General features: G+C 53.9%; 1 protein-coding gene across 1 annotated transcript; it reads right to left on the reverse strand.

Moving 5' to 3' along the window:
• Positions 1–6,020: 6,020 nt before the first annotated feature.
• Positions 6,021–7,416, reverse strand: LOC123093359 (protein BIG GRAIN 1). The gene has a single exon (XM_044515309.1). It carries the CDS (start codon positions 7,169–7,171, stop codon positions 6,239–6,241), a length of 933 nt encoding a protein of 310 aa, XP_044371244.1. The 5' UTR covers positions 7,172–7,416; the 3' UTR covers positions 6,021–6,238.
• Between the last annotated feature and the right edge of the window lie 3,815 nt (positions 7,417–11,231).

Genomic DNA, 11,231 nt, shown 5'->3' on the forward strand with positions numbered 1-11,231 from the left:
AGTATCGCAACCTCAACTCCTTCTTTCAGTCGCTTGGGATAGCTCATCGTTTAGCATGTCCACATACACATCAGCAGAATGGTTCAGTCGAACGTAAGCATCGTCATATTGTTGAAGCTGGTCTTACTCTTTTGGCCCATGCATCTGTTCCGTTTCGGTTTTGGAGTGATGCTTTCACCACTGCATGCTTTCTCATCAACCGTACTCCCACTCGTGTTTTAAACATGAAGACTCCCATTGAGGTTCTCCTTAATGAACAACCTGATTATACCTTTTTCAAGGTATTTGGGTGTGCTTGCTGGCCGCATCTTCGTCCATATAATAAGCGCAAGCTTGAGTTTCGTTCTAAGAAGTGTGTTTTTCTTGGCTATAGCTCTCTTCATAAAGGTTACAAATGTCTTCATGTTCCCACTAATCGTGTCTATATATCTCGGGACGTCGTGTTTGATGAGCATGTTTTTCCCTTTGCCAAACTTCCTGTGTCCACTGTCGAACCACCATCTCTGCATTCATCCTCTGTTGCTTCTGACCAATTTGATGATGTTGCATACTCTCCTTTGCTGTTACCTAACCATGGTGCAGGAACCGGACGTGGGGCTCGTTTGGAGCTGTTGGAGGATTCACCATCATCATCGCCGCCTTCTGATGGGCACGTCGATCGCCCTATGTTGCATGGCATCGATTCGCGTGCCCATGCATGGTCACCCGAAGAGCCCGTCGCGCCGAGCATCTCCACTGCTCGGTCCGCTACGCCAGCGACCGCCGAGTCTCCAGCGGCTCGGCCCTCTTCGCCAGCGGCCGCCGAGTCTTCAGCGGCTCGGCCTGTCACGCCGTCTTCGCCCGCGGCTCGGCCCGTCACGCCGTCTTCGCCTGCAGCTCGGGTCCGCGACGCCGTCCTCACGTCGCCTTCATCCGCGGATCGGCCCGCGACACCGGCCGCGCCACGGCCCACTATGCCGGGCTCGCCATCGGCCCGGTCTGTGACGCCGGCGTCGCCAGCTGCTTCGTCTGCTCTGCCGGTTTCGCCGGTGGGCCGGCCTTCTTCGCCGACCGAGCCCGAGGCTATTGTGTCTGGCTCCTCGTCACCGGCTGACTCGTCAACGTCGCCGTCCTCCAGCCCGTTGCAGGCTGCTCCGTCGACCTCGGTGGTTCCTGTGTCCCGACCACATACACGCAGTCGCAGTGGCATTTTCAAACCTAAGGAACGTAAGGATGGTACGGTTGCTTGGTTGGCTGCTTGTTTGGCTGCTGCTGTTGCGGATCCATCTTCTGAGCCTCGCTCATATCAGGCTGCCCTGCGCATTCCACATTGGCGAGAGGCTATGGAGCAGGAGTTTCATGCTCTCCTTCGTAACAAGACATGGACTCTCGTTCCTCCACCACCACGGGTAAATGTTATTGACTCAAAATGGGTATTCAAAGTGAAGAAGCATTCGGATGGATCTATTGAGCGTTACAAAGCGCGACTTGTTGCTCGCGGTTTTCGGCAGCGCCATGGTCTTGACTATGAGGACACCTTCAGTCCTGTCGTCAAGCCTACCACTATTCGGCTTCTTCTCTCCATTGCTGTTTCTCGTGGTTGGTCACTTCGTCAACTTGATGTGCAGAATGCTTTTCTACATGGATTTTTGGAGGAAGAGGTTTATATGAAACAGCCGCCTGGTTTCTCTGATCCTGATCGTCCTGACTATATCTGTCGTCTCTCCAAAGCACTATATGGTTTGAAGCAAGCTCCTCGTGCCTGGCATGCCCGCCTTGCCTCTGCCCTTCGTGCTCATGGGTTTGTGCCGTCCACTGCTGACACTTCATTATTTCTTCTACAGAAGCCAGAAGTCACTATGTATCTTTTGGTATATGTCGATGATATTATCCTTGTCAGCTCTTCTCAGTATGCTGCTGATGCTCTTGTCTGCTCTCTTGGTGCTGATTTTGCGGTCAAAGATCTTGGGAAGCTTCACTACTTTCTTGGAGTTGAGGTCACTTCTCGTGCTACTGGTCTTGTCCTTACGCAGAAGAAGTACTCCTTGGAGTTGTTACAAAGAGCGGGCATGCTGAAGTGCAAACCGACCACCACACCCATGTCGTCTACCGACAAGATAACAGCTGTTGATGGTGAGCTTTTGTCTCCTGCGGATGCCACAGAGTACAGGAGCATTGTTGGTGGACTTCAGTACTTGACGATCACGAGACCAGATATCTCTTATGCTGTTAACAGGGTTTGTCAGTATCTTCAGGCTCCCAGAGATACTCATTGGGCTGCTGTTAAACGCATTCTTCGTTATGTTCAGTTCACCCTGACATTTGGTATGCATATTCGGCCGACTTCCTCTCGGGTCCTTTCGGCCTTCTCTGATGCAGATTGGGCTGGTAGCCCAGATGACAGGCGATCCACGGGGGGTTATGCAGTATTCTTTGGCCCTAATTTGATCGCCTGGAGTGCTCGGAAACAGGCTACTGTGTCACGTAGCAGTACTGAAGCTGAGTACAAGGCTGTGGCTAATGCTACTGCAGAGATTATTTGGGTGCAGTCTTTGCTTCAGGAGTTGGGTTTGTCTCAACCACAGCCTCCTATTCTTTGGTGTGATAACATCGGTGCTACATACCTTTCTGCAAATCCAGTATTTCATGCCCGAACGAAACACATTGAAGTTGACTATCACTTTGTACGGGAACGTGTATCACAGAAGCAACTCCAGATCAAGTTTATCTCATCTAAGGATCAACTTGCAGACATCTTCACTAAGCCTTTACCTCTACCACAGTTTGAGGCTTGTAGGCGCAATCTTACCCTTCTCAGTTCTTTAGAAAGTGGCTAAGATTGAGGGAGGGTGTTAGACTATGTATAGCTTCTGTACTTATGTACGTATTGTATCACATCCATTATATATAATGAGATAAGCCACCCCTAGAGGGTTGTGCTGGTTCCCCCAAAACTTATTGTCTCACACGTACATTTCAGGGGATTAATACTAGAATAGAATGTGTGTGCATGCAGTGCAGTGCAGTGCACTGCAGACCTTTATCTTTTCTGGATGCTTAATTACCAGCCTATAATGATGCTGTGGTCCATAGCCATAGGCCAATATAGTCCACACATTGGTTTAGACGACTCCTACAATCCTACTCCTAATCAACTCCGCCGGCCGGAGCTAGGCATCCATGTTTCCAAGCACATGGTTTTGGATTTGGATCGATCAACAGCTTTTGTGTGCTCAGTCTGAATTAAGTCTACAGTTCCACACATCGATCGTACATCACGTATGTTTTTCGAGCTGCATCATGCGATAGAGAATTCATCATGTTCCGACGAATTTCTACGCAAGTTTTGTGTAGAGAAAGCAGTTTAACCTGCAGCAAAACCGTCAACCAAGTGGCCGAAATGAGATTTGGAGCTATCGCCATCGTCGATCTTTGATCAGTTTGAACGGCCGGATCTTTAGCTAAAATGGAACGGCTCGTCCTCTGCATCATCATCACAAAGGTACGCACAGGACACAGCCACTACAATTTGAATGGCTGGCCGGAAATATATTACATAGCCAGCATGGATTGTCTTGTACGCCATGCGTGCATCCTGCGTGTAGATTGGCTCTGCCTGAGCGGTGGTCCTCCGATCGCGTCGTAATCTGACTGATTGGGCGCGTACAATTCGTGAGTATCCAAAGATACATGGGCCAGCAGCACACATAATTTGGGTCTCGTGGTCCAAAACGCATTTCAATCCTTTCACATATGCATCTGAAATGATTTCGTCCACGCCATATCCATCAGTCTACTGGCTACGGTCTTGTCATCCTTTCCGGCCGCACGCAAAGTCCTGCAGCTACTAGTCCTAGAGTACTATTTGGACATATATTTCCTTGTTTGGAGAAAATAGCATGTGTTCTGAACTTAATTACAACCAACGCTGCATACGCCCATGCACTGTCTCTGTCAGATGCGCTTTTGAAATGAAAAAGAAAAGAAAGAGTGGAGCTCGCATGTAGTAAAGCCAAATACAGTCTCGGTACAGCAAGTTTAAGAAGGAAAAACAGTATAGTCCACGTACTATGGTAATGGGATGGTATTTTTATTTTATTGCTTAGTGCCAAGTCCAGCACGGCCATGCTCCAAAAGTATGGGAATCAAGCTGATGGAACAAGCAGCAAAACTAAATTAATACTCGTCGAGGTCGGCTCGCAGTTGAGAGCATTGCAAGGGAGGCTCTAAACCCTCCTTTTGACTGACGGCACTCACAAGCCGGGGCAGAAAAGGGTGAAAGGAACTCGGCCAAAGAGGAAGAAAAACACCAGAATAATGGGGGCACGTACGCGAGCATTTCGCCTTTTCCGCGGTGGAGATTAGCTCATATCATTGGCACTTTGGCAGGATAGAAAGTAAGATTTGGAGCATAATTCTATCGGATGATTGCTTGCGGTGACACCACGCTTGGAGATCGAGAGTGATCCATATGATCAGCTGGCGAGGGACCCGGACGGAAGCAGCAGGGCATGAGATTTGGTCGCATTTAAGCTAGCTGGTGGATCACATCACATCAATCTGCTCAGACACTGCTAACGGTAGTAGTTTCTTTCGTTTTTACTCGTGCCGGTAAATCCAGTTATGGAGGGAGCAGTGTCAGCAGTGTCTTTGATGCTCTGCTGATTTCTTTACTTTTCTTCCTTAATGGCGCCACTGCATTTTGTGCAGATTCTTTCTACCGCCGAACAGTGGCCAGTTAATGTGTTGCTCCTGATTTCGAACTCGGCTAGGTTTGATTTTTCGGGCTTTTCAGGAGGGTATGCGTGAGTGACACGGATCGACAGTGCGCGGTACATGGGGATCCCTGTACGCGCACGGCGGTCGTACAGACATAAAGAGAGGTTGCACGATCGACCCAACATCACAAGGACGGCGCAATCAATCAATGGCGGCAGGCACACTTTCGAAATCGCTGGCCGTACGTCGTCTCAAAGAGAGCAAGAAGAAAAACCCGGGAAACAGGGCCTCGGTCAGGACTCAGGAGTGGCATACTGATCTAGTCATCTAGAGCCTGGAGTGGCATAGATCAGGGCTAAAAATATGGGTCGACCTGCGCAAAGTGAACCACGAGCAGCTACTAACCTGATCGATTTTCCTGTGGCCGAAATAATTGACCAACATCCAGTAGGCTCTACCATCCAGTAGACTCTTTGGAGCCGTTGGGGATTTTGCATCGACATGTTTGATGCAAAGCCTCGATCGATCAGCCTAGCTCCTACTCCAACACACCTAAGTTTCTTGCTTCAGCAACAATCCATGGACGATGGCCGGCCATAATTAGCAAGATTTAGACCGTACGGCGAGCCAGGATTGAGGCCCTGTTTCCCGGATTCGCCCCCAAATTAGTAGGAGTGCGTGACCGGCGAAGCAGACGTGTCATGCTTAGACCGATCAATCTGACTCATCATCTGGGATCACTGCTAGTGTACTAGTAACTCGCCACTGGTGTGCTGGAGCTGACGTCTGTGGCGGCCGGCCTCGCGCGCCGGAGAGAGTGAGAGAAAGAAAGAAAGGAAGAGGAATGATTCCGTAGGGATATGATGCCGGTAATGATTAGGAGGAGCTCGCATGTTAGCGGGCAGCAGACAAAGCGTGTGCATCCCCGTCAAATCCATCGCTCACCGTCGCCGTCTTCGCCCACCACCCTCACCGTCCGCCTCCCAACTTTCAATCCCCTCCTCATTCCTCTTGTACTCCCTCGTCTTTACATGCTGTTGCGTCCTGTCCATCTCACGCTGGCCTCCTAGCAGATCGTACCCGCACTTAGTAGTAGAATACGCACGGTGGTGCGCTTGCCGCCGATGAAATGGGAACGTACGTCGTCAATATCCAACTCATCCGTGCCAATATGTATTCGACTAATTTTAAGTAGTAAGTACCCCGATTTGTTTCGTCCAAGAAATTTGCTTCCAACCGGACCGGTGTCAGTGCATTCAAGACTTCACGAGGAATTCAAGACTTTCTTAGTACTAGTAGAAAAGCAGAGGGCAAAGGAGAAATGGCACTAGGAACAACATTTTACTGATTGATCTCCTGCGGCTAGAAATTACAGTACCATCTGAGTACACTCCACGCCCCAAAACCAAAGAAAATCTCAGAGAGAACACCAAAGGTTAAAAGAGAGAGCACGTAATAAAACGCTTACTCCACCTCCCATCTCGCTAACTAATTTGCATTTTACAGTCACCGCGCGCGCGGTCCGATCGTCCGAGCGACGTCAGACGACTCTGGCGCTCCGGCCGTGCCCGTGCGCGTGCCCAATGCCGCGGTTCAGCACCACCCTCGTCGTCTCGTACACCGGCAGCTCGTCCCGGTACCCCGCGCCCGGCGGCACGGCGGCGGCGGCGAAGTTCTCGAGCTCGAACAGGTCGGAGCTGGCGTCGCTGCTCTCCTCGTCGTCCTCCTCGTCGCTCTCCATCTCCATGCGCCGGAGCAGCATCTGCTCCACCGGCACCCTCCGGCGGTCAGCCCCGGGCACCGTCGCCGGCGCCTCGCGGTCGCTGTCCACGAACCGCACGGTGCGGTTGGCGTGCCCGCGCGTCGACGGCGTCTTGCTCAGGCATGACCGCGAGTACGACGACGCCGAGGAGCACGCGTACTCCGCCGCCGTCCGGGCCGAGGGCGGCGTCTGCGGGGCGCGCTTGCCGGCGAAGATGGTGTTGAGGAAGCCCGCGAGGCGGGCGCCGGGGGAGGCCGGCTTGCGGAGGTCCCTGAGCTTGGCGCGGATGGAGGCCCCCGCCGGCTGCTTCTTGGCCTTCTTCTCCGGCGCGGGCGCGGGCTGGCCGTCGGGCACGGTGGTGCGGATGGGGCGCAGGCGGCGGTGGTTGGACGACTCGGCCTCGGACGAGGAGAAGCCGCCGTAGCTGGAGCACTCGGAGGAGCTGGACGTGGTGGCGTGCGGCCCCGGGGCCGGCGCGCGCGCACGGTAGCTCCCGGCCAGCGACGGCCTGTAGTAGTAGCTGTAGTGCAGGGCCTCCTCCTGCTGCTGCTGCTGCTGCTTCTTCTTGGTCGCCGCCGCGTCCCCGGCGGCGTGGCCCGGTTCGTCCTCCATGGACCTGTATATCGCGTCGAGCAGCGACGACGAGAAGGACGGCTGGTCGACGTGGCGCCTCGCCCGCGCCGCCATCCCCTTGTCCCCGCGCCTCTCCATTCCAGCAGCAACACACGGACACAGCAACCACACCAACAATGCGCTGTTCTAGTGCAGAAAGTGGCGCGAGGCAGAGGAAGCCCGTGCACGGTGAGACGGTTCCTCACCGGAAGTGAGCTCGTGAGGCGAAGGGTGGTGGAAAGAAGGAGATGGTATGGAAAGGTTGGAGGAAAGAAGGGTGAGGGGGTAAGGGATCGGTGGGAAGATATAGGCGGCCCGGGAGGAAGAAGGGGAGACGTGGCAACGGGGAGTGGAGGAGGCCACTACTCCAGCTTCGCTTCAGTCGGTTTTGGGCGTGCGGGTGATGGCGACGGGCCCACTCCTCGCTCACCCTCTGTCTACCTGTCTCTCAGCTATGCTATCCATGTCACCACCCGGTGGCGTTACGTGTGCTGTGTGCAATCACTGTAGCCAACCACGCACCATAATAACACAAATTTTCATTCAACAAGGTTACCAGACACCACTCCAGTAGTAAATGTAAATCCGCCCCCTTTTGGCACGTCCCAGGTTGTACTAATTTCGCCACTACTAATGACTGTACATTGCCTGCACACACACACACACATCATGCATGCCTACGTGAAAAGGTTTGCTTAATCTGCCCGGGGCTGGTGCAAAATTTGTGCAGTGCTCCTACCAAAGCCGGGCTTCTGAACGAACAAACAAATGGCGCGAAACGTCATGCGCGCGTGGCGAACTGAGCGCGCCACATCTAACGCCCTAGCGATGCGTGCTCCGTGTCGCAGAAACTACCTTCCTTAACCAAGCAAATAGAGAAACGCAGGCCCCGTGCTGCCGTGCTGGTGCAGGTACGGCGTCTCTCCCAGCGAAAAGCGCGCCTCCTGCGTGTGTCGCCATACGTATCTGTACGTGGAACCGCGCTTTGCAGCTTAATAATCTATATATAGCGATCAACAGTGCGCTGCACCGTACAGAATAAAGAGGGCGTGGCGAGCTGCAAAGCACGAGATTCCCGTCCTTGATTAAGCCGCTGCCCGACGGTAATCAAGGTTTAATTAGCGGGCCGCGGTACACCGGGCCCTGCTGTACCGGGAGCGGTACATGTTTTTGGCTTGTTTATTATTGCTGCTATTGATTTTGATTTTGACCTTGATGGTGGCCGGGGAATGTTTTTGGTTGCATGTTTTTGTTTCTAGTCATCGTCACTGGGGTTATTTTCACGGTGTAACTCGACCCGCACGGTGCGGTCGCGCGCCCTTTTTGTTTGTGTGGCTTTGAGGCGCGGGGATCCTTGGTTAGATGCGCGGATTGCTGTGCGGGTTGACGGCAACCCCGGACATGTTCACGAGGGGGCTGAGCGCGATGGATGATAGCGGGGGCGCAAGGGCGGAAGCACCGCCACCCACGATAATTAGTTTTGTAAGACCTCGATCCGTGTCTTTAATTCCGGGAAGGGTTTTCCTGTCGAAAGATGGTCGTCGCTACACACCGAGACTTCGTTATCTAAGCTTTTGAAACACGATGCGCGACTTGGCGGCAACCTGTCCAAAATTTCCGTCCTCGATGCCCACCTGCGCCGGTCGACGGTGGACGACGATGAGTGGTGAGACACGAGAGGGACACAAATGGACTAGACGGGGCGGCTGCCTCCGTCCCTCTCAGGCGGAGCTTCCAGCCCCTACTGATGCGCGTGTGACGCGCGCAGCACGGAGGGAGGGGCGCCCATGCCATCCGAGTCGGTGCGTGCGCCCGTCCAGACCCCGTGGTCGAGAAGCACAGGCAGGGTTGGGTGCCGAGGGCAGCGGCTGCCGTTGGTTAACACGACAGACCCGGGGGCTGATAGGGATGCTGTTCATCCCCTGCCTGCCCGCTTCCATCTCCGTCTCGATCTTGATCGATCTCTGGCCGGAAACGATGGGCACGGGTAGCTTGGTTGGAGGACGGCCCCCCAAGCGCATTAGGTTGGCTTTCACCTTTGGTGATCGAGTTGATCGATGCTGGCCTTGATGTGTTGGTTTGATCGCCATGGGTGAGTGACAGCCGGTCTGTCGTATGGCCACACGTCGGGACGGTACACACACACACACCACTATCGCTCTTCTTTTCTTTCTTGGGTGTAAGTGCAGAGATGGGTGCGATTGGACGTGTGGTTGGGTCGGATCCATCGTGCACGCACGCACTTGGAGTATGTGCGTGCATAGGGTTACGGGGTTTGGGTTGGGTTTGGTTTGGTTTGGTAGTACCCGATGGTTGCGTACCTGTCGGTTCTGTATTGGCCAAGCCCTGGCTGGCCTGTTGGATTCGGAGACAGCGACGGTCGGCCTCGGCCCTGCCCTGCGCCTGGCTTGGGTTGTTCTCTTGTTCCATCTGCACGATCGAGCGCACGCCTCTCGACACTCACTGTAAGTCTGCTCCTTTTGTTTTACATGGAGGAAGGAGGAGAGATATTCACCGACAAGTGATTAGGAGGCTTGTTCGCTTCTGAATGTGCACAGCACAAGGGTCCAAAGTTACGGTGTTCAGACAGACAGCCCAATACACTGAACATTTTCTCCTTGGGCGGTGGAACCGAATACATACATAGATGGAAGGAGGGAGTACATTCATTCAACTGATGTGGCCGCAGCTCGGCCTGGGAGTAACTAATTCTTTTTTTTTTTGCGGGGGTGGGAGTAACTAATTCGTGCGGTTGCATAAACAAGAGGAGCTTGGATCAGGCTCCAGCTCCGGTTGGCGATCAGATCCGCTGCTCACCTTGCAGCTACAGCTTTGCAAGCCGATGAACAGACATTCCGCAGTCCGTCTCAGAGCAAGGAACAAGACCGGCCAACAGTCGAAAACCTATGAGCAACAAAACAGCGCCCTCCTCAGCAATGTCTGTAGGGCAATGTCGTCTCATCAGCGCTCCATGGGCTAGTGGCCATTTCGTCGTCCCAATGCAAGGCGAAAAAGCGGCGGCAGGCAGGGTGTGCTGGGACGTCACGTTCTGCCCCCCGCGCCAGGCCCAAGGAAACCGTCGTCCATCGGAGCGACGGATCGCGCGGTCGAGAGCCGAGCCGGGGGCCGGCAGCCCTCGCTTTCCTTTCCGGTCGGCCGGCCGGCGGGCATACAACGCCGCGGCAGGCGCATCAGAGGCGCAGATCTACTCCTCCTTCTGCACGCGCGCGCACAGCGCGGCACAGCTGCGCTCGACTCGATCGACACTGCCTTCTGCCTGCCCGGCACCTTCCGCTACATGCACGGGTACGCTCCGGCCATACGCAGATCGTGTCGTCCCGTCTGCCTCTCTTCTTTATCCGATCTTCTGCTGCTGCTCGTGATCCCGGGCAGCACCGTCCGTGCACCTGCGGCGTGGTGATTGCGGGCGTGTGCGCGCGCGTCGGCGTCGCTGGCTGGCGGGCGGGGAGATTATTGGTGGAAAAGGGCTTGGAAAGTTTGGAGGAATGGAAGGCGCGCACATGCACGGCCCGGGGTTAGCTTGACAGAATTTTTCTAAGTGTCCCTGTCGCCAGATGAGCGAGTTGATCCGGTAATCATATACTGCATGCAGTGTCCGCTTTTGTTTAGTTTAGGGCTCCTCTCTTTCGAGGCCCTGGCTAGGGTTAGGGTGGGTGGTCCATGGCCATGGGAGGTCGGTCGGTTTGTCGTGGTTCTGCTCGGGCGCTGGTATTTTTCTGTTGCTTAAATCCAAAGCTAGCCAAAACCAACTCCATAGTTGGAATTTGGAGTAACATGCATGCAGAGCCCTTGGTTTGATCTCATCTGCTTGGGACAGGGAAAGTCGGTAAAAAATTCTTTGGCTGTTATAGTGGGAGTTGCACGAACGCCATGCACATTTCCACGGTTTCCACCTATGATTGGGAGTGCATGATTGGAAGTGACAACTGAACTGACAGGGAAAATCTCAGCCTGCAATGCAATCGAATGGTCTCTACACAAAAAGCAGGAGTAATTCCCATGGCCGAGTGCTTCCTTCAAGAGAGTTGCACAACATCACATCCCAGGGAACCGAATTTGCGACGAACTGCTCAAAGCAATTTATAATCCCATGACAACGTGCGCGTGAGTTCCACCTCAGCCGGACGTTTTCCTCCTG

Source organism: Triticum aestivum, chromosome 4B, assembly GCF_018294505.1.
Source record: "Triticum aestivum cultivar Chinese Spring chromosome 4B, IWGSC CS RefSeq v2.1, whole genome shotgun sequence".
Lineage (NCBI taxonomy): Eukaryota > Viridiplantae > Streptophyta > Magnoliopsida > Poales > Poaceae > Triticum > Triticum aestivum.